The sequence below is a fragment of the Procambarus clarkii genome, chromosome 62 (assembly GCF_040958095.1).
Source record: "Procambarus clarkii isolate CNS0578487 chromosome 62, FALCON_Pclarkii_2.0, whole genome shotgun sequence".
In the NCBI taxonomy this organism is placed as follows: Eukaryota; Metazoa; Arthropoda; class Malacostraca; order Decapoda; family Cambaridae; genus Procambarus; species Procambarus clarkii.
In genome coordinates, this window is record NC_091211.1 from 691,556 (window position 1) to 718,312 (window position 26,757).

General features: G+C 44.1%; 1 protein-coding gene and 1 long non-coding RNA gene across 2 annotated transcripts in view; both read right to left on the minus strand.

The window, feature by feature from the left end:
- Window positions 1-304: 304 nt before the first annotated feature.
- On the minus strand, window positions 305-1,018 carry LOC138354220 (tigger transposable element-derived protein 7-like). Its single transcript, XM_069308106.1, has one exon. It carries the CDS (start codon window positions 1,016-1,018, stop codon window positions 305-307), a length of 714 nt encoding a protein of 237 aa, XP_069164207.1.
- A 10,969-nt stretch (window positions 1,019-11,987) lies between these two features.
- The window catches only part of LOC138354250 (uncharacterized), a 35,385-nt gene continuing 20,615 nt past the window's right edge, over window positions 11,988-26,757 (minus strand). The window contains exon 3 of the long non-coding RNA XR_011223479.1: window positions 11,988-13,025. This is a non-coding gene — a long non-coding RNA (uncharacterized lncRNA). The remainder of the gene's footprint in view (window positions 13,026-26,757) is intronic.

Here is a 26,757-nt window from a genome sequence, read left to right on the forward strand (position 1 = left end):
CACCCACATCCATTGGCTGGATCAGAGAGGTGGTATTGGGAGGCAAGGCCATACATTTGATGCGTCCATCATGTGACGTTAATTTGCCGAGCCCTACATGAGCTGGGGCATTGTCAACCAAGAGTAATGCCTTGACATCATTCCGTCTCACTCCACACTTCTTTATCTGAAAATCTCTTACTTCTTTGCAAAAATGATTTTTGAACCAGTCTACAAAAATATCTCCAGTAAACCAAGCTGTTTTAGAGCTGTAGTAGACCACAGGTAGCTTGTTCATTAAATTTTTCAAAGCACGTGGGTTTTTTTACTTCCCCACAATGGCAGACTTTGTTCTGTGACTTCCGTCTGCATTTGCACACAGCATGGCAGAAACTTTTTCTTTGTTTACCTTACGGCCAGGAACACTCTCATCTAGCCTAGATGCCAAAGTGTTGTTCTGCAAGCATTTCCAATTAAAGCCTGTTTCATCGGCATTGTATACCTGAAAACACCTTAGATCATTTGTTATTATGTAATCATTTAATTTATGCTTAAATGGCTCGACTGAATCAGTATCTGCACTTAATGATTCTCCACAAACTTTCCTGTTCTTAATATTATGTCTATTCTTAAATCTTTGCAACCATCCTTCACTTGCTCGAAAATCTGGAATGTTCATCTTTTGTGCAAATTTATCAGCTGCTGTCTTAATGGCGTCGCCGCCAAGTGGCATCCCCACAGAGCGCTCCTGGTTAAACCATTTATACACAGCTTCGTCCAAATTCGTATTTGTAGAACCTTTTATTGTTTTCCTTTTATTTAATGCACCACTATCACTCGAAGCAAGAAACTTCCTAATATTATCTTTCTGTCTCTTGATATCACACACCGTACTTTTCCCGACATTAAATTCTGCTGCCAGCCTAGTAACAGAGTAGCCACGTTCATGTTTCTCTATCATGTCTAATTTCTGCTCAATGGATAAAAAACTTCTCTTCCTCTTTGCAGATACAGCACGATTAGCAAGCCCTTGAGACATCTTGTTGTATAATAATAAAGCTGTAGTCAAAAAAATGGTAAATTCCACGATTATTCTTTCACCGGCGAACAAACACGTCACTCACACGCAGACAAAGGTAACGGCACTGGGTGCCTACTGTACAAACGCAGACTAGGTCTATACACCCTCCAGTAGGCTGGTGTTTAAGCCAGATCCAGTAACATAAATTTATCTCAAATATTGGATTTACATCATATTATATATTTTTAGGTTATATATTTAGATTAGTAACATTATTAGGATAATAAGAGATATAAAAAACTTATTTTAGAACTGATTTATTAATTTTATTATTTCGAAGCCATAGTCACTGAACTGTGGCGACGAATTGAAACGAGAAACGCATGGTGCTGTGTGTACAGGGATTAGACCCGTCCACTCGCTCACGCTGGAGTTGTTCCAATAACAAATAATTTCTCAAATAGCAGATGTCTATCATATTACAGTATATTTTCGGTTTTATTTAGTTTAGTTTAATTAGGATAATAAAAAGCTATTAACCTTCAAACTGCTAGGGGCCCAAATGGAATTCACACCCACAGGCGCAACAAAAAAAAAAAATCCAAAAAATTCTTTTGTCTTATAGAAGTGTTCATTTTTGTTCCCTGATCACGGAAAAAATAACAAAAAAATCGTAGGTGGCATATTTTAGCCGAAATAGGGTAGGGAAGTGTGGCAAAAAAGGGGCGTTGGCAGAGCCTTCGCCAGACGAGGTCTGCTCCGCCCGAGCTGTCAGACGGCAGTTGCCACCAATATATTATTACCTAATTATTTCAATGTCTCTGATTTTTTCTTAATTTTTTTGCAGTAATATTATTCCATACAGTGAATTGTGGTATATTTATATTATAAAATGTGTGAACCATCGCTATACTCAAAATTATGGTGTGCATATTAGTGATTCAATTATTATGTTCATTAAACAAATAGTTTTGCTGTTGTTACACTATATACACAGGTTATATATAAGTATTTGCATGTTTTGTACACCATAACGAACTACTAAGTTGGTCTTGTGAGTCAAAAAGCAATGAGGAGTGATAGCCAAACACCAGAGAGCCACTCACTGCCACTCCCTTCCTCAACACCACCTCACTCACCCTCATTCACCTCCCACAATACTCTTTCTGTATTTATTCACTATACACAGACGTTATATATACATATTTACATGTTTTGTTCATCATAACTGTACATCTAAGCTTGTATGGTGAGTAAATGCCATAAGACGTAGCTACTCACACAGTCAGCTGATCGGCGGCCGCCCTCAAGGCCAGACGCACTAATATTTGTCCTCCAACAATATTGTTTGTGGTGTTATTACGCTATATAAACACATTATATATAAGTATCTACCTGTTTTATTCACCATACCTGAACAAATAAGCTGGTATGGTGCCCAAAGACCATAGTGGCCATCAGTAAACACCATGCCAAGTCGTGCAGACGACGCTCCTCCCTCACCAAAATGGCGGCTCCCAACCTACTCCTCTCGCTGTTATCACACACTATACACACGTTATATATAAGTATCTACATTTGTGTTCACCATAGCGAACCACTAAGCTGGTATGGTGAGTGCAGTCAATAAATGATGGCCACACACAGTCAGAAGATGACGCCACAACCCTCCCTCCACAGCCTTACTCCTCCCTCCATGGAGCACAGCGCTAAATATCACCACAATCCTGCTATTATCAGTATCCTGGTCAGTTTTATCACAGTCAGGGGGCTTCAGTAATACTATCACTGCTAAATAATAGCAGTATCATTTATATTATGGTATTTATAGGCGATGCTGTGGTCACAAGCTGAACAGCGGTGCTGTGAGCTCGTGCTGCGTGCGCCAGCCTTGGTGGCTTGCTCAATACTGACGCTGTAACACCCAAGAATGTTGGCCTGGATTTTTTTCTAGGTGGCATCTGGCAACTATTGGTCGTGGCTGTACTATAGCTGCCCCTATCCCAGGCGGGGCATTTAAATTATAGCGCTAGACACGAAATCATATATAAATGATGTGCGCGGTTTCGGTTTTGTCACTGATATCATTTATATATGATATGTGCGGTTTGAGGGTTAAAGCATTGGTTTTAGAAATGATTTATTAGTCTGAAACTTTCAAAGTCATGGGTCACTGAACTATAACGACACAGACGAAGGAAAACCAAGTGAGGTTTACAGAACAGTATTCCCTTATCTGTCCACCCTCACTCACCTTGTTTTATCACAGAAAATGTCTATAAGGAGATTTTACGACATGTAGCTAGCTAATCACGCTTCAGCCTTTAAATTAATTTACAAAGATACGTCTGCCACAAATCAGTGAACGAAAATTATGGTAACTTGATCGTTCATTTGTGTGGACCACTCTGGCTGGTATCTGGTTCATGTGGTTGACTTGTTGTGTGGACCATTCTGGCTGGTGTTTGGTTCATATGGTTCACTTGTTGTGTGGTCCACTTAATTATGTGATGCAACTTGTCTTATGAAGGAATTATTAATTGTAAACTGTGATAGAATTAGACAGTTTTCCACAACTCTGTGAACTTTGCAACATCGTAAGTTTGTGGACTCACTTGTGCGGTCCAATTGTGTGATCAAACTTGTCATACGAGGGAATTATTAATTGTAATCTGTGATAGAATGAGAAAGTTTTCCACCACTCTGTGAACTCTGTCCCAACATTGTAAGTTTGTGGACCACTTGTGCGGTTCACTTGTGTGATCGAACTTGTCATATGAGGGAATTATTAATTGTAATCTGTGATGGAATGGGAAAGTTTTCCACCAGTCTGTGAATTCTGTCTGGACATCGTAAGCAAATCCGAACATCCCCCGCTTCGGCGAACCATTGTTCGTCGAACCATTGTTCGTCGAACCGGGTGAGTAAATTCGGCCTGAAAAGTGTGCGAACTAGCCGGAGATTTGTTGAATCGGGGGTACGTTGAATCGAGGTTGTACTGTACAGTCTATTATATTGTATGTTCTGCTTATATTTTTATATATTTACACACACGCACACGCTATCTGCTTATATGTTTACATATTTGAAGTCATTGAAGCAGTCGACAGCACATAATGGGATACCACACGTTTCACACCATGTTTGGACAAGCTTCCGTTTCTGGTCTCTATGTGTCGTTGTTTTACACACCAAGCAATCACGTTGGGCTATTGCACGCTTCCCAGCTGGTGGCAAATACTTGAGTCTGTGTGCTAGGAAGCCTTCGGTGTGAGCGAGGCGTGGAGTACCAGCATGCTGCAACAGTGGATTTATGATGGGCCGCTGAATCCCTGGGACATCTTTTGCAAACTTTCCTAATAACTGTATTGCAGCATCAAATACAAAGTCACGGAAAGTGGGCTTACGTCCAGTTCTCACAAGGACATGTTGAAACAGTTCAGCATGCTCATGTCCACAAGATGGAAGAACACTTTTTTCGTCCACCTACATGTCTTCCGCACACACTCTGCAGTGCCAATCATCATGTCTGATTTATCAATCAACCGCATGTTGATATTATAGTCTAAAACACAGTTTGGCTTATATAGTGGTGCGTTTGTTTTATGGTTCACTTTCCCACTGTTCACCATTGTTCCATCATGAATTGTTGCCAACAAATTCACCTCTCTTTTGTCTTTCCACCGAACTGACAGAATGTTATCACTTTTCCTTCTCTGACACTCACCAACTGCAATGTCGTTGTCAAACACAGGCATTTCCCTTCGTTGTGGCTTTACTGTACCAACCAATCCGGTTCTATTTTCTAGCAAGAACCTAGCTAGCAAGGGACTTGTATAGTAATTATCCGTGTATAAAATGTGTCCCTTGTTCATCCACGGAGCCATGATGGTCTTCACTACACTCCCCGAGAATCCATGTTCGTCGTTACCAGGAATGTCTACATCACTAGCCGAGTACAGAATCATGTGTAACACGTATCCTGTCTCACAATCACAAAGAACAAAAAATTTCAGTCCAAATCGGTTTCGTTTTGAGGGAATGTACTGTTTGAATGGAACACGTCCCTTGAAAAGTACGAGAGATTCATCAACCACCAGCTTCTGTGCTGGTACGTAAAAATCTCTGAATTTTCCAATAACATCGTTCATGTAGTGCCTCACTTGCCACAGTCTATCATCAGGTGTTCGGTCCTGAACACTTCCAAAATGTAGACACCCGAGGAGTATCTGAAACCTGTCTCGTGACATATACAGTGGTACCTCGCATAACGATTGCCCCAAAAGACGAACATTTTGGGTAACGAACGGCCCGATCGGCGTCAAATCGTCCCATATGACGAACGCTGGTTTGAGTAACGTCAACACCACATGGTGGGGTCGCGCTGCTTCTTGCATATTCTTTGACGCCTCCGACAATGCACATAAATTATGTTGTTCTTGTTTAAAGATGCTAATGATGCTGGGATATAAAAGGGTGACTGCTAAGAAGTTGCAAAGCATTGACGTTTTTGTAGGAAAAAAGAAATGAAATGTCTGATATACAACAAATGTCAAAAAAGTTCGTTCGGTGTTCGGCAGGTAGGCTGCTCCATTAAAACAATCTTTCTTTGTTTCAAATGTGTTCCATTTGTTTTGCATTTGTCATTTATGTCTCAATAATGGAGAAGCCTACCTTACATACACTGAATAAACCATTATGACATTTTCCTTTCTTCCAATGTGTTCAATATTTATTTTTCATTTGTCTTATAGCAAAAGGTTCGTTCGGTGGTCAACAGGTAGGCTGCTCCATGTTTCTTAAATAAAAAAATAAAAAACGAAAAATAAAAGAACTGTTGAAACAATTTGAAAAATGGACAAATGCCATAAAGGTTTGTTCAGTGTTTGTCGGGTAGGCTGCTCCATTATTGAGACGTAAGCGACAAATACAAAACAAATGGAACACATTTGAAACAAAGAAAGATTGTCATAATGGAGCAGCCTACCCAACAAACACTGAACGAACCTTTTGCTATAACGAATATGAAAGACAAGGGCTGCTGGCTGGGTTAGTACTGCGTGAACAACCATTTGCAGCACACGTGCCTCTGGCTCTCAAACACCTGTTTGATACGGTGTTGAAAGACTGTGCTCAGTCGGTGCAATTCAGACCCTATTGTTTGAAGAACATAAGGGTCATAACATTGGTGAAGCTAGGCGCAATAAGGGCTTAACACAACGGTCGGATGCCAATGATACAGCACCTATGAGGATGATACAGCGAGCGTATCCAGTTGTAGCTCTGAGCCCCACCCTTGCCATCTCGAATTTATATAGATGATACATAGATGAATCGTTTTCTGCGTTCAGTGATGATGCATCTGATACAAGTAGCATAGATGAACAGTGTTAGCGGCTTCCATGGTAGTGTTGTTCATTGATATTTTCAAGAATACCTGAATCTCTTCCTGACTGATGAACACTCTTTGAGGCTAGCTGAATCTCTTCCTGACTGATGGACACTCTTTGAGGCTAGCTGAATCTCTTCCTGTGTGGGACCTTACAAAGCGATCTTTTCAAGACTACCTTACAATTTGAGCTTTTCCTATAATCGTTTCAATACTACCTTATGCTTTACAAGCTTGGCTACATACCACCTACATGTACTAAAGCCAAGGGTGCACGCGAGTGCGTTATTTGCAAGCACACAGAACGATGAAACAGGAAACGAAAATCTATCTGTAGCTGATGCAAGGAGAGCAAAGTCGCGCTGTGTACCATGGACTACTTCGTTGACTTACGCACCTCCAAAGTACTGAGTGTGTAATACAGTGTGTTACTGTGTAAATAGTATGTGAAACTGTACATATTGTAATTTTAGTGAATTTTTACCACGTAATATTGTGACAAACATTTATTGTGGACACATTACTGACACATGTATCACAGTTCCATGGAAAATTATGAACATTCTACTGTATACATATTGTAAAGGTCACAAATATGCATCATATACGATAAAAGAAACAAATAAAACCACATTGGAAATGCATAGAAAAAATATTTGAAAATATATTTGTGGCAACACGCGGTGCTTGAATGGCCTGCGCGACCGTGTCTGGGAGCTTCACACACGGGCGACCAGGCCCTGATGACGTCACAGCGTACCTTGTCCACACTCTCACAGCCAAAAAATAAGTGGAATTTGGTAATTATTTTTACATAGACATGTTCAGGGACGGTAATTTATCATTTTGCAAAGAAAAATGATATTTTGGGGAACATTTGATGTCATGCACACTGGGGGAATTTCACAATAAACACAGTGCATCACACTGGTTACATGGAGGGACACTTGTTTTGTATGACGTCCGTTTTACATGACGAACATGGAACGGATTAAATTCGTTATGCGAAGTACCACTGTATTTCCCGAATAAAGGTGTTGGTATTGTATGGTCCTTGCTCCAATAGTCACTTATAATACTGCATGTTTGTGACAGTGCTTCATCAACAAACAGAGTGCCAAAAACACTTACATTTCCGCAACTGTGGTATTTTTCCAACGCAGCAGTCGTGAAGATTCTGCGATTTCCCTCTTAATCAGGTAAACAGCATGCAGGTTCGTTTGGTGTACAATGTATTCCATGAGTGGCTCATCATAGAATGCTGTAAAATATTCAATCTCAGCTATGTCCTCACCTTGATTAGGGAAAAGGTTTGTAATCCCTACATCTTTATCGTCAAAGTGAGGAATATTAGGAATAAAATCGTCACCATCACTCCACTCAAGTACACCAGGCGTCCTGCGAGATGCAGAGGAAAGACGGCGAGGAAGCGATGCATACCGGCGACCAGGAGCTGAATACCGTCTGCGAGAAGCACAGTGGCTACGTGCAGATGAGGTGGGTGCACGTAAGGTGGGTGCACGTGAGGTGGATGCACGTGAGGTGGGTGCACGTGAGGTGGATGCACGTGAGGTGGATGCACGTGAGGTGGATGCACGTGAGGTGGATGCACGTGAACACGAGGGTCTTGGTCCCTCATGTGGTGCCATGCGGTGGCGCTTGGCTGGGCGAGATGCTGCTGACGCGACAATTTCTCGCCCAGTTACACCACTGGTACCAACTACAGGCTCAATAAAACTATGATCTGAGTCACTAAACCCAGAAAAGGTGTCACCTCCCTCTGACTCGTCACCCTCAAACAGAAAATATCCACAGGAACTGTGAGGTCGTGGTAGAATTGGGGTAGAAACTGGCCGAGGAGGCATGGGTGAGCGTAGAGGCCTCGCCATGGCATGGCGAGCATTGTCACTCTCACTGCTGCTGCTACTATCACCCGACAACTGTGTATAATCCTCATCATTGTCTGAATCATCAAACACACTTTCTTCACCTTCAGAGAATAATTCGTGGGCTATTTGCTCTGGGATGAGGGATTGAGTGGTGCGTGCCCGTTAGGCGTTTGACTGTGCGCTCGCCACGGTGACTCTCGCTAAACTGAGGCCTCCCACACCTTCGATTCGTGAATGGGAATTTTTTTCAAAATGGTCGCCGTTTACCCGTTTCCCATACGCTGCCCCTGGGCAGCGTATGGGAACCCCGGCTACACCGCGGGACATTCAAATCGTGCGCAGTACCCATATACGTCATATGACGTGAAGCGCAGTTGACTGGTACAACGCCTAGCACATCATATGACGTGATGCGCACTTTAAGGGTTAAAGGGGCTGGTCCCAAACCTGCACACAGAAATAATATCACATGAGACCAGAAGGCATGGCAGGATGTGCAGAATACCCCCGTTGAAGAGCAGAGGTGCAACAGGTACTCTGAGAGAGAACTCTATCAACATCAGAGGCCCGAGACTGTTCAACACGCTTCCACTACACATAAGGGGAATAGCTGGCCGACCCCTCACAGTGTTCAAGAGAGAACTGGATAAGCACCTCCAAAGGATACCTGATCAACCAGGCTCTGATTCATACATCAGGCTGCAAGCAGCCACGTCATACAGCCTGGTTGACCAGCCCAGCAACGAGGAAGCCTGGTCGGCGACCGGGCCGCGGGGACGCTAAGCCCCGGAAACACTTCAAGGTAGATGTAGAAATGAGCAATAGAAAAATTGTTAGTAGTGCATGTATTAAAAGTGTTGACGAGGCTGTGTGGGAATGGTACAGGCAGACACGTGACCAATCAAAGAAGCCAGTTCCAGGATGGCTTATTAAGGAAAAAGCCAAGCATTTTCACCAAGAAATGAAGCTTCGTGATAACTGTGCATACAATGATGGGGTGGCTAAGGGGCTTTAACCACTGTACTGCTCAGGCTCCAAATATGGCACCCAATGTGGCATTGTGATGGGATCGTCCCATCACAATGGTTGTACTTTTCAAGTTACAGTACAACCTCGATTCAATGTACCCCGATTCAACGAATCTCCAGTTAGTTCGCAGACTTTTCAGGCCGGATTTACTCACCCGATTCGACGAACAATGGTTCGCCGAAGCGGGGGATGTTTGGATTTGCTTACGACGTCCAGACAGAGTTCACAGAGTGGTGGAAAACTTTACCATACCACCACAGATTACAATTAATAATTCCTTCATATGACAAGTTGGATCACACAAGTGGACCACAAATGGTCCACAAGCTTACGATATTGGGACAGAGTTCACAGAGTGGTTGAAAACTGTCTCATTCTATCACAGATTACAATTAATAATTCCTTCATAAGACAAGTTGGATCACACAAGTGGACCACACAACAAGTGAATCATATGAACCAAACACCAGCCAGAGTCGTCCACACAAGTGAACGACTGAGTTTCAATGATTTTCGTTCACCGATTGGTCGCACACATATCTTTGTAAATTAATTCAAAGGTTGAAGCGTGAATAGCTAGCTAATGTGTTGAAATCTTCTTATATACATTTTCTGTGATGAAACAAGACGAGTGAGGGTGAACACATAAGGGAATATTGTAGAGTAAACTTCACTTTACAGTGAGGTTTCACTCACTTTCGTCTGTGTTGTCATAGTTCAGTGACCCATGACTTTGAATGTTTCACATTAATAAATCATTTCTAAAACTGGTGTTTTAATAACTCTTTATTATCCTAATTAAACTAAACTAAATAAAACAAAAAATATACTGTAATATGATAGATATCTGTTAAAGTATTTGAGAAATTATTCACATTATTGGCGGCACAACTCATGCATGAGTGGACCGGTCTAATCCCTGTCCACACACCACCATGCTTGTTTTGTACGATTTCGTCGCCACAGTTCGGTGATCTACGGCTTCGAAATAATAAAATTAATAAATCCGTTCCAAAGTATTTTTTATAGCTCTTATTACCGTAATAATGTTGCTAAACTAAATATGTAACCCAACAATATATAATTTAATGTAAATCGAATACTTGAGAGAAATTTATGTTACTGGAAATCGAACATAGCACCAGGCAGTGTTTTGTTCAATTTCGTCGCCACAGTTCAGTGACCTATGGCTTCGAAATAATAAAATTAATAAATCGGTTCCAAAATAAGTATTTTTTATAGGTCTTATTATCGTAATAATGTTGCTAAACTAAATATATAACCCAAAAATATATAATTTGATTTAAATCGAATATTTAAGAGAAATTTATGTTACTGGATCTGGCTTAAACACCAGCCTACTGAAGGGTGTACGTATAGACTTAGTCTGTGTTCGTACAGTATGCACCCAGTGCCCTTAGCTTTGTCTGCGATTGACGTACAGTATTTATCCGCCAGTGGAAGAATAATTGTGGAATTGACCATTTTTTACTACAGCTCTTTGGTTATAAAACAAAATGTCTCAGGGGCTTATTAATAGTGCCTTATTAATGCCAAAAATGAAGCAATATTTTGCAAGAACTAATAGCAGAAAATCAACCAGCACAAGAACAGCCGTACCCAGCACGAGAACAGCCGTACCCAGCACGAGAACAGCCGTACCCCAGCAAGAGAACAGCCATACCAAGTACGAGAACAGCCATACCAAGCACAAGAACAGCCGTACCCAGCACGAGAACAGCCGTACCCAGAACGAGAACAGCCGTACCCAGCAAGAGAACAGCCATACCAAGCACGAGAACAGCCAAACCCAGCACGAGAACAGCCGAACCCAGCACGAGAACAGCCGAACCCAGCACGAGAACAGCTGTACCCAGCACGAGAACAGCCGTACCCAGCATGAGAACAGCCGTACCGAGCACAAGAACAGCCGTACCCAGCACGAGAACAGCCGTACCCAGCACAAGCACAGATGTACCCAGCACTGGTACAACAGCCGTACCTAGCACAAGCACAGTTGTACCCAGCACTGGTACAACAGCAGCCAGCACCAGCTCAGATGCAGCTGAACCCACAGCAGCAGTGAGCATCAGCAAAGCTGATGCAAACATCTAAAAACATCGTGTGCGGCGTGAACAGTTAGAACAAGTGTTAAATTTAAGTGTGTACACAGTGTTAAAATTAAAGTTGCAGTAATTTTAGTGTACAATAGTTTTCATGAACTGTATTGTAGTACTCAACATACAGCAGAACTACTTTTAATCAACACAGTGCTAACGGCATAATGCCCTGCAGTACGTATTTACTGTATAGCATTCACAAAGTCACGAAACTTCTAGATGGACATAACTACAACAATAAGGTAAATTTATGAATTACAGTATTTTTTAGTAGAGAAGTAATACAGGCATACCTCAGAATAAGAGTTTAATCCGTTCCTGGAGACGCCTCGCCTTCCGAAAACTCGCATTCCGAAGTTAATTTCCCCATAAGAAATAAAGGGAAATGAATTAATCCGTTCCTGACTACCCCCAAAAACCCCACATCAAACTAAATTTTTATACCTAATTTACCTAATTCATCTAAATAAACCTACAAAACTGTGTTCCAGTTATTACTTACCTTGCTGTCGAGTGCTGTAGGCGTATGGAAGATGGTGAGGAGGGGGGAGGAGGAGAGGAGTTACTGTTTGGAAGGGGAGTCCCCTTCCATAATCACATCACATAACCCCATGCCTTGTAACACTATGGATACCACTTCTCTTTCTAAATTTTTCAAACCAGCCCCTGCTTGCCTTAAACTCTTTCTTATCTGCATCACTCGTTGCAGGGGTATTCTTTAGAAGGTCTTCGTGCAACACCCTGGCTTTCTCACAAATAATGGCCTCCGAAACACTATCACCCCTCAACTCCTTGTCGTGTATCCAAATTAATAACAACTTTTCCACTTCTTCAAGTATTTGTGGTCTTTGTGCCGTTAATGTTCTTACTCCTTTTGCCACTTTAGCACCCATAATCTTATTTTTCTTCTTAAGTATAGTGCATATTGTTGATGTGGCTTTGTTGTACTGCCTACAAAGTTCAACAACACGTGTACCGTTCTCATGCTTCCGAATGATCTCTTGTTTCTCCTCTATTGTCATCCTCACATGAGCTTTCTGGCCTTTATCCTTACCACTGGCTTTCTTGGGACCCATGGTGAGATATATAATAACAAATTGTATAGACAAATCACCAAAAATCCAACAAAACACTGAAAATCCGCGAGAAGAATTGATGTGGGGGTAGTCACTGAGCGCGAGACAATAATAAACTGAGGGGCGGAGGGGCGACGAACGCGCTAGGTCGGCTGTACGCGTATCAACAAACTCGCGTCCAAACTCGCCTCCCGAAGTAACCCTCGCCTTCTGAGACAAATTTTTGGAGTAAATACACCTCGCCTTCCGAAAATCTCGCATACAGGGACAATCGCATTCCGAGGTACCACTGTATATAGGTACAGTATGCAATATGATAATGCATTTTAATTGTGTACAAGAAAAAAAAAAAGACACTGACACAAACGCCTCCTGAAGGTCACCTCTTGCAACGAATCCAACGCTCCAACGAACTGGGGTTGATCCCATATAGTACGTTGAATCGAGGTTGTACTGTACTTGTGTTGTCCCATCTTGAGTACTGCTCAGTACTCACTTTCCCCTTCAGAGCAGGAGAGAGTGCTGAAATAGAGGGAATACAGAGAACATATATGGCACACATAGACGAGATAAAACACCTAAATTATTGGGATCGTCTCAAAGCTCTCCAAATGTACTCTCTAGAAAGGAGACGAGAGATATACCAAATAATATACACATGGAAAATACTGGAGGGCCAGATCTCAAATCTACACAGTAAAATAACAACGTACTGGAGTGAACTATATGGAAGAAAATGCAGGATTGAACCAGTGAAGAGCAGAGGTGCTATAGGCACAATCAGAGAACACTATGAACATCAGAGGTCCGCAGCTGTTCATTGTCCTCCCAGCGACTATAAGAAATATTGCCGAAACAACCGAGGACATCTTCAAGAGAAAACTGGACTGTTTTGTAAGAGAAGTTCCGGTTCAGCCAGGCTGGGGTGGGTATGTGGGTCTGCGGGCTGCTCCAAGCAACAGCTAGGTGGACCAAACTCTCACAAGTCGAGCCTGGCCTCGGGCCGGACTTGGGGAGTAGAGGAACTCCCAGAACCCCATCAAGCAGGTATCATGTGAGCATTAAATAAATTCTTGGCAAAATTTTTTTTTTTTTTTAAATGTTAACCCTTTAACTGCGCAACGCGCCTGCAGGCCCAGGCTTCGGGTGCGCAACGCGCCTCCGGGTGTTTTTATTTTTCACGTCCCATTCAAAACTCCCACAGCTACATGGGGTTCACATCAGCTTCCTCAGGGCTCTTGTAAACAGACGCCATCTTTAAAAAAAATCGTGGTCCACATTGCCGGATGTCATAGCCTCAGTAGTGAGTGAGCAACCAAGGCTGGCACTCGCAGCATGAGCGCACAGCACTGCTGTTCAGCATGTGACTACAGCATCGCCTAATATTGTCAAAATATATATATAATCTGTTTTATTTAGCCATGATAGTATTATAGAAGAGCCTGAGTGTGATAATGACTGGGTACAATGTTCAAATATCAGTGATTCAATGGTGTTCACAATGTTCACAGCGCTAGCCACAGCACCACAGCATTATTTCGTCCATTTAGGAATCTTCAAATGACATTTTAGGTTCCTTTTCAAAATAAACTTGTGGTCAATTATTCATTTACAGGTATTATTGACCAGGATTGTGGTTATAATTAGCATTGTGCATAGGAAGGAGGAATTTTGGTGAGGGAGGGAGGAAGGGAGAGAATTGAGGTAGCCTCACTGTGTGGCAGTAACTCTTGTTTCGCTCACCTTCGTGGTTCGCAATGGGGAACACACATGTACATGGGTATATACAGCCCAGAATGGTGTGAATAGTGTAATAACAGCACCAGAAGTATGTTGTGAGGAGCTATTTTGGTGAGGGAGGTGACGTCGTAATCGTGGCGTCGTCTGCTGTGTGATTTGTCATGCAGTGTATGGTGGCCACTGTACTGTTTAGACATAATACTGGCTTACTTGCATAGTTCTGGTAAATAAAACCTGTAGATAGGTATATATAACATGTGTAATTAGTGTAATAAGAACAATAACAGAATGGTGGGAGGAGCAATGTTGGCGAGTAAGATGTTGGAGTGAGGGAGGGCTGGCTGGGTGTGGCTGCTCACACTCGCGGTGTTCTGAGTGTGTTGATGGTGAATGTATACAGTGTGTGACAGTGTATAGTGTGTACATATGTTGTAAATATACATAAATGAACATGAAACATTGGTGTGAATAACTGTATGATTTGGAGGAATAATGTTGGTGAATACAAATAAATAAAATAAATAAATAAATAAATGTTTATTTAGGTAAGGTACATACATACAAGAAATTTTTACAAAGATCGGTGGACTTATAGCTAGAGTTAGTACATACAATGCCTAAAGCCACTATTACGCAAAGCGTTTCGGGCATGAAAAACTTAAATGACAAGCATAATACTAATTGAGCATAAAGAGTAAAATGAAAACAAGAAATGAAAACATAGCTGAAAAAGCAGCACAAATACAATTATGTCGACAAACAGCGTTCTTTAAAAAAAACAGACATTGGTTGACAATAGAGGGGTAAGGTAAGTTACAGGGAATTTATTAGGTATAGCTTCGTTTTTATCTTAAACTGGTTGAGAGAGGTACAGTCTTTAACATGGTTGGGAAGATCATTCCACATTCTGGGTCCCTTGATTTGTAGAGCATTTCTAGTTTGATTAAGTCGTACTCTAGGAATATCAAAACTGTATTTATTTCTGGTGTGGTGCTCATGGGTTCTGTTACAACCTTCTATGAAGCTTTTGAGGTCAGGATTGGCATTACAGTTCAGCGTTATATATATATGTATAATACACATGAGAGAATGTGCAGTGACTTAATGTCTAACATATGCAGAGATTTGAGTAGGGGTACCGAGTGATGTCTGGGGCCAGAGTTGGATATTGTCCTAATAGCAGCTTTGTGTTGAGTAATTAGAGGATGTAAGTGATTTTGGGTAGTAGAGCCCCAAGCACAAATACCATAGTTGAGATATGGATAGATAAGGGAGTAATAGAGAGTCACCAGGGCAAGGCGTGGTACATAATATCTGATCTTAGAAAGAATGCCCACAGTTTTTGAAACTTTTTTTGATATATTTAGAATGTGTCCCTGGAAATTCAGCTTGTGGTCAATGAGAATGCCAAGGAATTTGCCATCTAATTTGTTACAAATTTGGGTATTGTTTATTTTGAGATTTATTTGATTAGAGGATTTATTGCCAAACAGAATATAGAAAGTTTTGTCGATGTTAAGGGTGAGTTTGTTGGCAGTTAGCCAAAGATGGACTTTCTCTAGCTCAGTATTTACTGTGGCATTTAGAGCAAGGGGGTCAGGACTGGAGTAAATGAAGGTTGTGTCGTCAGCAAATAGAATTGGTTTGAGGTGTTGGGAGGCATTTGGAAGGTCATTAATGTAGATGAGAAAGAGGAGAGGGCCAAGTATGCTGCCCTGAGGAACACCAATGTTGATGGGTAGGGTGGGAGAAATTGTATTATTCACAGAAACATACTGGAGCCTGTCAGTAAGGTAGGATTTGAGGTATTGCAGGGAGTGTCCTCTGACTCCATAATGATGTAATTTAAGAAGAAGGTTTTGGTGGTTGACAGTGTCAAAAGCTTTACGCAGGTCCACAAATAACCCAACAGGGAACTCATTTTTATCAAGAGCTGTATGAATCGAGTTAAGCATACTAATAAGTGCATCGTTAGTGCTTTTTTTGGGTCTGAAGCCATATTGGCAAGGGCTAAGTATATTGTGTTTGGCTAGATACGAGTAAAGCTGCTTATAGATTAGTTTTTCAAAATTTTTTGACAAGTTTGGCAGGATTGATATAGGTCTGTAGTTAACATCTGTGAGATCATCACATTTGTGGACAGGCGTTACTCTCGCTTTTTTTAGAATATCTGGAAAGGTTTGGAGTTCAAGTGACTTGTTGAAGAGCAAAGTAATAGCAGGGGCTAAAGATCTGGAGGCTTTTTTGTAAATTAAAGTTGGTATCTCCTCAAGGTCACTAGACTTGGTTTTAAGGGAAAGGATTATCTCATTGACGTCAGTGGAATTAATAGGCTTTAGGTACAGAGACTGTGGATAGTTACCTGTAAGATAGTCCTTAATGTCAGTACTGGAAGATGGAATATAATTTGCAAGGGATGACCCAATGGAAGAGAAGAACCTATTGAACTCAATAGCAGAATCAGAGGCTGAAAGCTGACCATCGTTATTGGACAGGAGTGTTGGTTTGTTATTTAAAGACTTCTTTGATCCCAATATTTGTGAAATTGTGCTCTAAGTTTGTTTAGTGTTGCTCTTTATTTGGGTAAATTTATCTTCGTAGTATTTAGTTTTGGCTTGTCTAATTATCTTAGATAGCAATAATGAGTAATTCTTTGAGAATTCTTTGGAGACAATTCCTAACCTATACTTCTTCTCAAGGTCATGTTTTTTATTAATGGATTTAAGTATTCCCTTTGTAAGCCAGGGATTGTTAAGCCTTTTGGTTGTGACTTGTTTTGTAAGCATAGGACAGTGGGTGTTATAAAGGCTAAGAGTTTTTTGAAGAAAAGATTGCACTGCTAGGTTGATGTCCTCTATGTTACCTAACTTGGACTCCCAGTTGACATTATCAGCAGCAGTTATAAAATTGTCTATAGCAGTTTCATTTTGCATTCTAAAACTTAACTCTCTTGACTCTAGAGGTGGTTTGCTAATGTTAGTTAAGAGAAATGTGGGGTAATGGTCTGTAGTGCTATCGGTGATTATACCTGAAGTAAGCGGAGAGGTTATGTTTGTCCAGATGTGATCTAGAGTCGTGGCAGTGCTATCAGTGATTCTAGTAGGTCTAGTGATTAAGGGTATGAGGAAGCAGGAATTCATACAGTTGAGGAAGCTAACAGCAGTAGGGTGTTCAGGCTCGCAGAGGTCAATATTAAAGTCCCCTGCAATAATTAGATGGTTTTTGTTCAGTCTGTTATCAAGTATTAGATTTCTAAGGTTTGACTTGAATTCGGACACATCAGTGTTAGGAATTCTATAGACTGCACCCACAGACTGGACAGACTCGGCACGCTTGACTCTGAAGCTGGCGAAGATATACTCCCCATAGCAGTCTCTAGTTCTAATTTCTTTTAAGCATGTTAGTTCTTGGTGGTAGTAAAGAGCAGTGCCACCACCTCTCTGAAGTTGACGACAGTTGTGAATTGCCGAGTAGTTAGGCATGTTAAAGAGTTGAGTAGTATCCTCTGTCAACCATGTTTCAGTAAGTATAATAAAAGAGAATTTGTTGTCAATAGTTTCAATCAAGGCACTAACATCATCGAAGTGTTTACCTAGGGATCTAATGTTCAAGTTGATTACAGAGATATTGTGATTATGAGTTAATACATTGTTTACATCATGTGCTGCAAAATATCTGCAATTTAGATCATTAAAGTGATGATTGTCATAGATAGTGGATAAGAGGTTAAGTTCAGGGTCTATACTTGTCTGCATAAAAAAGCTGATTGCAGGAAAAACAAGGCAAGAATGGCAAATTACAAGGTAGAATTAAGCTATAAAAGGGGGAAAATATGTAAACAATACTGTACAAAACAAACACAAAACGAATAACAAAAGAAAAAAATGAGGTAGCTTACAGGGGTACAATGGAGTATGGGAGTATGGCGAGGCTAGGCAACCTAGGTAATAAATGAGATTAAAGAAAAAACATATAAACATGGACTATACAAAACAAAAGATATAGAAATACAAAACAAAGATATAAACAAGACTAAACAATACAAAAAAAAAATTGAGCAAAAAAAGAAAAAATGAGGTAGATTGCTTACAAGTACTCTCAGGTACACTGTAAGTAACAATTTGCAATTTGAGATACAGGTAAAGCCAGGGGTACAATGGAGTAAGGGAGCATGGCGAGGCTAGCCAACCTAGGTAATAAATGAAATCAAAGAAAAAGTTGAATAATAAACATAGGCAAATTTAAGCTAATGATTATTAACTATAAATAGTTCAGTTATGACTGTATAATTAATAAGACCTGAAGAACTATTAATGCACTCAATTAAATAAGTTCAGTAAATGACTAGTTAAGAGTAAGTTAAAAATTAAGTCAAAAAATGAAACAAGGAGATTTAGGATACCTAGCCCCACTAGTTGACAATGGGGTTAATTAAGTTAATTCATTGAGAGTGATAATATGGTGAGACAAACCACATTGGGAGAGGAAAGTGTTGAGGTTCTTTTCATTAGCAATTGTAAACATTTTGCCCTCTGCGGTTTTTCTCACCTTTATCAGTCCATCTCTTAACGAAGCACTGATGAATCGCATCTGGGTTTTGTTGACGGATTTGACGCAGGCGGTAGAGGAGTTGCTGTCTGTTCCTAGTCAAGCACTCGTTGATGTATAATCCCTTCCGTTGGGATGCAGCTGTCCGGACTAGATGGGATTTCATGAACTGGGAAGTCAGCTTCAGGCAAATTTTCCGCTGGTTTTGACCTGATGGATTCTTTTTGCCTACTCTGTAGGCAGCAATAACGTCAGTTTTGTTTAGAATGACCTGCAATTTGTTTTTTATGAGAGCCTGAGCTATTTCGACACACTTTTCACCTTCATGTTCCACAGGTATATCTTGGGACGACACAATAACAGAGTCTAGCAGCTTTTGCTGGTCTTGTTCTTCCTGGGAGATGGAACGTTGGGCTGAAAATGTACTGATACATGCAGTCATTATGCTGAGAGCTTCCTCCTGTTTTTTTATGGCTTCATCAGTTATCAGAAGATTGTTTTCCTCGCGGAGATCATTCAAATCATGCTGGAGTAGGTCTTGGCTAGCCTTAAAGTTTCTAATATCCTCGCGGAGGAGGGTTATTTCTTGTTGTTGATGTTGGAGATTAGCGCGGTTCGCTAGATTCTCATTTAGAAGACTCAAGATGATAGCATTTTGAGACTCGAGGACTAGGCACAACTTTTTGAACCACTGATTCTCGGTCCAGTTAGGGAATTCCGGTGAGGGACCGGAAGCTCGCTTTAATTGCTTAAACTGGGATGTTAGCGTGTTCATAGGAGAGGATTGAGAGGACACCGCTCCCTGCCTCAATGGGGTGGAGGGGAGGGCAGCACCGCCGCCACGGACCCCAGAGCTTCCAGACGGAGAAACACGAATGTTGTTAGAGTTGGCCGGGATGGATGCCTTGTTAAGGGGTTTGTTGTCCTTATTTCCCTGCACAGTCACATTTTTAGGAGACATGATTGGTTAGAATGGACTGGGGGTATATATTGTGAAGAAACTTGCGTCAGGCAGCGCGGAGGCAGGCAGCATGCACTGGTACTCACAGCCATAGAGGATTGTTTTGAAACTTGTTTGAGATGGAATGAGTTGATTTTGGTTGGTTACTTTGGTTTTGCTATAACATGCTTGGAATCCATGTACTTAGCTGCCTGTGGGTGGCGGTCTACATCATCTGGCGATAGTTTAAGGGCTGATATACAGCTTAGAGTGAGGAGCGTAGCGTGCACTCAACCGTGTCAGACGACAGTCTGACAATGTTGGAGGAGTGAGGGAGGGCTGGCTGGGTGTGACAGCTCACACTCGCGGTGTTCTGACTGTGTTGATGGTGAATGTATACAGTGTGTGACAGTGTATATTCTGTAAGTAAGTAAGTAATTATCAAAAGAAGGCACCAAACCGGGAAGGCTATGTAGCACCATCAAAGACGCAAAATAATCAGAGGGCGCTAAATATCACCAAGGATGCCAATACGAGAACAAAAACGCATAAGGCGAACGATATCAAAAGTATCCGAGTCACCAAGAATTCTATCGAGGGACAGGCGACCGCGAGGGGCGGTCGGAAAGCAAGACACACGCTCGTCCTGGAAGTCAGGACATTCAAGAAGGACATGCACGACCGTAAGAGGGATAATGCAACTAGGACAATAAGGAGCAGGGCGGCGCTCCATCAAGTGACCATGGGTTAAGCGAGTATGGCCAATACGCAACCTCGCCAGAGCTGTTTCCCACCGCCGGTTACGGTGGAAGGAGGACGGCCACGAGGAAACACAACATTTAAGAGTACGTAGCTTGTTACCAGTAACAGACAACCAAGAAGCCTGCCAACGGGTAAGGACTGAGGAATGGATAACCGGGTAAAAGTCGGACTACAGAATGCCTTTACGAGAGATGGGACGAGCGGACAGCTTCCTTGGCGGCAGCATCCGCACGCTCATTTAAAGACACACCAATATGGCTGGGAACCCAACAAAACTCAACCGACTTAAATTTACTGTGAACAAGAAACAGCCAATGCTGGATCTCGACAACTACTGGATGAACCGGATTAAAGGACCCGAGAGCCATGAGGGCACTACGAGAGTCAACAACTACTACAAAGGAAGACTGACAACGAGAAAGCAGGAGACGAAGAGCATAGAGAATAGCATAAAGTTCCGCTGTAAAGATGCTAGTCTCCGGAGGAGCGACACATATAAGTGCGATCAGGAAAAACAACAGAGTAGCCAACACCGTCCGCTGACTTAGACCCATCGGTGAAGACAGAAACGGAGCGGGAGTGAGAAGAAAAGTGCAGGAGGAAAAGGCGTTTTAGAACCGTAGGAGGGGTAAAAGCTTTAGTGATACGGGTCAAGGATGTACAAAACCGCGGAAGAGTGACCCTCCAGGGGGGCAAAGAAGGAACAACACGAGGAGAAACATCAGAAATACGAACGGAAAGAGAATCCTGCAGGCGAGATAACCGGACAGAAAGAGGGAGGTGGTGAAGAGGAACAGGAACCGCAGGAGGGGTAAAAGTTAAAGTACGACAGAGGCGAGAGGAAGGATGTTGCAAGGACCGCGCAAGATAGCGAAGACAGTAGCGATCACGGCGGTCCTGGAGAGACAGGAAGCCAGTGTCAACATACAAGCTAAGGATGGGAGTCGAACGAAAGGCACCAGAACTGAGGCGCAACCCAGTATGGTGCAAAGCATCAAGACGGCGAAGAGTAGAAGGAGAAGCAGACGAGTAAGCAGGGCAACCATAATCGAGCTTAGACAGGACAAGAGAGGAATGTAAAGCAAGGAGAGTGCGCCTATCTGCCCCCCAAGAAGTATGGGACAAGACCCGAAGGAGGGTAAGGGCCTTAGAGCACTCAACACGGAGGTAAGAGATATGGGGAGACCAAGACAAACGAGTGTCAAGGAATAACCCCAAAAGCTTCGCGGAATCTTTGTATTCAAGGGGATGACCATAAAGGGACAAAGAGGGACGAAGATCAACCCGTCTCCGCGTAAAAGTCATGGCACAAGTCTTAGAAGTAGAGAACTTGAAGCCATGATCTGTGGCCCAAAACGACGTGGCATCAATTGCAAGTTGAAGCCGGCGTTGAAGGAGAGGCGAATCATCACCCTGACAACAAAGGGTAAGATCATCGACATAGAGAGCGGAGAAGACACCAGAAGGAAGAGAGGAAAGAAGACCATTGAGGGCAACCAGAAAAAGAGTAGTGCTCAGAACACTACCCTGGGGCACACCTTCGTATTGCTGAAAAGAGGGAGAGAGAGCGGTACCAAGGCGCACCCGAAAGGAACGACGAGAGAGGAAGCTGCGGAGAAAGAGAGGGAGATGACCACGAAGGCCAAAAGAATGAAGTTGAGACAGGATATGATAACGCCAAGTGGTGTCTTAAGCCTTTTCCAGGTCAAAAAGGTCAGCAACAACGGAGGTCTTCGCAGCAAAAGCAGTACGAATATAGACCTCCAAGTTCACCAGGACATCTGTCGTGCTGCAGCACTTGCGGAAACCAAATTGAGAAAGGGAGAGGAGGTGATGGTGTTCCAGGAACCACATCAGACGAACGTTAACCATACGTTCAAAGAATTTGCAGACACAACTTGTGAGAGCAATAGGGCGAAAGTCCTTAGGAGAAGTACCCAGAGACCCCGGTTTGCGAACAGGGAGGACAACGGCATCGAGCCAGTCTGCAGGGACTGACGACGACTCCCAGATCCGATTATACAGACTCGGTAAATACTGAGACGTGCTCGGAGGGAGATGGCGAAGCATCTCATAATGAATACCATCGGAGCCCGCCGCCGTAGAACCGCAGAGGGCCAGGGCAGAACGAAGTTCAGAGAGAGAGAAGGGATCATTATAGGGAAGCTGAAGATGAGTGCAGAAATCTAAAGGACGAGACTCAAGGACAGGTTTACGAAGAAGGAAAGATTGGGGAAGATGAAGACCAGAGCTAACAGAAGAAAAGTGGGAACCCAGTTCGGAAGCGACCTGCAACGGGTCTGCCACAAGAGTATCATGGAGGTGAAGGACCGGTGAAACATCGGGAATGAACTTACCCGCTATCATGCGGATACGCTTCCAGATCTGGGCCAGAGGGGTTTCGGACGTAATTGTTGAGACATAAGATGCCCAACATTCACGTTTAGCCGTACGGATATCCCTACGGGCCACCGCACTCGCTTTCCGAAAGAAAAGAAAAGAATCGGTCGTCTGCCTACGGCGGTGCCTCTTCCAGGCTGCACGCTTACAGCGGACAGCCCGAGCACAGTCCGCATTCCACCAGGGAACGCACTTCCGTGGACCCCGGGAGGAAGAGCGAGGATAGAGCGGAGGGCAGCGTTGAAGACAGTGTCATGAAAAAGGAGGAGAGCGCGAGAGAGAGGCAGAAGGGAGAGGTTAGAGAGAGTAGCACTGAGGGAAAATAGGGTCCAGTCCGTCTTAGCAAACTGCCACCTAGGGAAAGAGAGGGAAGGGCGAAAAGAGAAAAAGGAAACAAGGATGGGGAAATGATCACTTCCATGGAGGTCATCAAGAACCTGCCACGTGAAATCTAAGTAAAGAGAAGAAGAGCAGAGAGAAAGATCAAGACAAGAAAGGGTGCGAGTCCGAGAGTCCAAATGAGTGGGCTCACCAGAATTCAGAAGAGACAGGAAAGAAGAGAGGAGAAACGGCTCAAGAAGGCGACCCCGGGTATTCGTCAGAACGTCACCCCAAAGAGAATGACGACAATTGAAGTTACCCAGCAGGAGCACAGGCTCCGGCAAGGAGTCTAGGTGGTGTTTCAAATCAGGAAGAGAAAGCGGGACACTCGGGGGGAGATAAATGGAACAAACAGTGTACCATTTCCCCACAAAGACACGAGCAGCAGAACAATGGAGAGGTGAAGGAAAAAGTAAAGGAACAAAGGGAACATCAGCACGAATTAAGAGAGCAGAAGAATTAGAAGCCCCAGCAACAGCTGGGGGGGGAAGAGAAAGGAATAGCCACGAAAACGACCAGGACGAGCACCAAGAATCGGCTCCTGGAGACAGACACAAAGGGGCGAAAACCGCGAAATCAGAAGTTGGAGTTCGAGGAAATTGGCGTAATAACCTCGAACGTTCCATTGAAGAATGGACAACGACGAGAAGAGAAAGGACAAAAACAGAGAACAAGGAAGAAACAAAGGCGAAAGAGCAACAGAGCACGTTAAAGAATATCAGGGTCGGGATCAGGGTCAGCAAAGTCAGGGTTAGGGGGCAAGGGTAAACTGAGCAAAGAGTGAGGGAAGGAAACGGGAGAACAGATCAGAGGTGGGCGGGCGGGGTCCGGAGGAGGAGGAGGAAGAGTAGGAGACAACGGAGAGAAGCAGGCAAGGACAGCAGCAGGAAGAGGAGGGGTAGAAAGAGGGGAGCGTACCTCAGCAAGGGCAGCAACTGAGAGGGAAGCGGGGGCTAAAGAAACCTCCATAGCAGGAACAGGGGGCGCAACCACCGAAATGGGAGAGGAAGGAGCGAGAGAGGCAGAAGTAGGGGCCGAGGAAGAAAGCGAAACCTTCTTACCCGCCGGGGAGGAGGAAGGAGAGGAGCCAGGTTTGCGCTTCTGACGTAAAGAGACGGGTGTTCCAGCAACCACGTACTGGGCAACGGATTCCAGCGTCTCAACAGGAGAAGCTGAATGAGAGCACACATGACGGCTGTTTGGAGAGCGATGGACATCAGCCCGCACCGACAGGCGGCGGGGAGAGTCAAGAGACGGAGGGGAAGGATGGGAAGGAGGAACGGAGGGAGACGAGGAAGGAGACACGACAGACCGGGTAGAAGGAAGGGGAACCCCAGACAGAGGACCAGGAGGAGGATCCTTCGGGAGAGAACCCAAAGGAACAGAGGAGGGGGCAGTGGGCGCATCAGGGTCCAAGGCCCGGAAACGGTTGTGAGTCTGAGGAAGGCGGGAAGGACGAGGAGAGGAAGAGCACAACACACGAGCATAAGAGATATTAGCATAAGGCGGGACGGGAGCCGGCGAACCTGGCGTCTTGCCTCAGGAAAAGATAAACGCTCCCGGTGCTTCAAGTTGAGGACGGCTGCCTCAAGCTTGTAATGGACACACGCACGGGAGAAGGCAGGATGGGCCTCACCGCAGTTGAGGCAACGAGCCTGGGGAGAAGTGCACTCCGACTTAGAGTGACCTTCGCCACCACACAAAGGACAGAGAGAGACAGTCCCGGAACAGCGAAGGGCACCATACCCAAACCTCCAGCACTTGTTGCAGAGCCGAGGAGAAGGAATGTACTCCTGGACAGAGCACCTGGCACCAGCAAGAATGACAGAGGGTGGAAGGGTCCTACCATCAAAGGTAATCTTCACAACCCGGAGGGGTTGACGGCGACTACCACGAGGGGGACGAGTAAACGTGTCCACCTGGAGAATAGAATGGCCCTGGGCAGCAAGGATATGTCGAATATCGTCGTGGCAGTCGCGCAGGTCCCGAACACCAGTCGCAACATGGGGCGGGAGCAAAATAGTGCCAACACTGGCATTCAACTAAGCGTTCTTCGAGACCCGAACAGGGGTCTCGCCAAGGCAGGATAAGGCAGCCAAGCGGGAAGCAGCATCCTGAGAAGGAGCAGCAACGACACGTGTACCGAGACGAGTGGGGTTGAAAGTAATGGAGGCATCCACGGAATCAACGAGATGTCGATGGAGGGAGAAATCGTCAGGAGGCGCAGAATCAAGAGGGAGGAGATCAAAATATTTGGCCCACGAAGCGGGACCAAACAAGGCTTGATAGGTAGCAGAACTGGAAGGAATCGAGCGAGGGCGGCCGTGACGAGGACGGCGGTGAGAACCCCCAGAGAGAGAGGGGTTAAAAGGCGCAGTAGTTACAACTAGAGAAGGAGCCGTGCCAGGGGACTAGGTAGTCACCACTGGGGGCTTGGGGCTCGACCCAACCACAGAGGAGGGAGGGGAGCCAGGAGAAGGAGTCAGAGAGGCCAAAGGAGGAGCAAGGTCGGGGCCCAATGCAGCGGAGGCTACAGAGCCCGGTCTTCCAATACGGACCGACTCGGGGGCTTGGTCGCCTACCCCACGAGCCTGAGAAGGTAAACCAGAAGCAGCCGAAACAGGGGTTATCATCATTACGAAAGGAAGAATTCATTCACGAATGTGCCCCCACACCCACCATGGAGCCACAATTAGAGGCACGACACCCAACAAGAAGCTATCCCCGATCTTGCCAGGGCCTCCTAGGGGTGCGTCGTGAGTATACGCCCCACAAACGCCACCTTAAGAAACCGACAGTCCGTCGAGATCGGGTTCAGTGACGAAAGGGGGATTGACAATAAAAGGTTCCCCTCGCTCTCAACGTCGGGTACTACAGTTCTACGGGTGCAAGAGTATGCCTCCTCAAGCACCCGGGCATCAAAATAGAAGAAGTCCAAGGGAAGAACCAGAACGAGCAAAAGGTCGGCAGGAAACGGCAAGCAGATAGGAGAAGAGGGGGGAGAAAAACGAAACAGAAGGAAAAGGAAAAGATGCCCAGCAGAATTGGAGAGGATGGCAGCAGGAGCACAAGGCTAGAAAAGGACAGAGGACTGTCCCAAGGAGCATCACACTCCGACAGCCGCCCACTAAGCCCCCACACGGCGACAACGAGCTGAGCGGGGAGGGGGGTATATTCTGTGAATAGATTGTATATATACATAAATTAGCATGCTACATGGTAAATATGTGCAACATATGTGTACACAAGTATCATGCATGTAACACAGTGTCTTCGGACAGTACGGATGTTTTACTGCCATAATATAGTGTACGTGTTCATTATACATAGGATTAGCATGTAAAGACAAATAAAATGTATTTGGAACTGTGCGCAAAAAATGAACAAAAATATATTCGCGGCAACTCGCACGCCCCGCCCCAGGCGCCCCACCGGCCCCGGGAGCATACTGCTCTGGTGCATGGGGAATGATGACGTCACGCC

Excerpts from the sequence above, each read along its gene's own strand:
- LOC138354220 (XM_069308106.1), bottom strand. The coding sequence starts at position 1,018 with ATGTCTCAAGGGCTTGCTAATCGTGCTGTATCTGCAAAGAGGAAGAGA.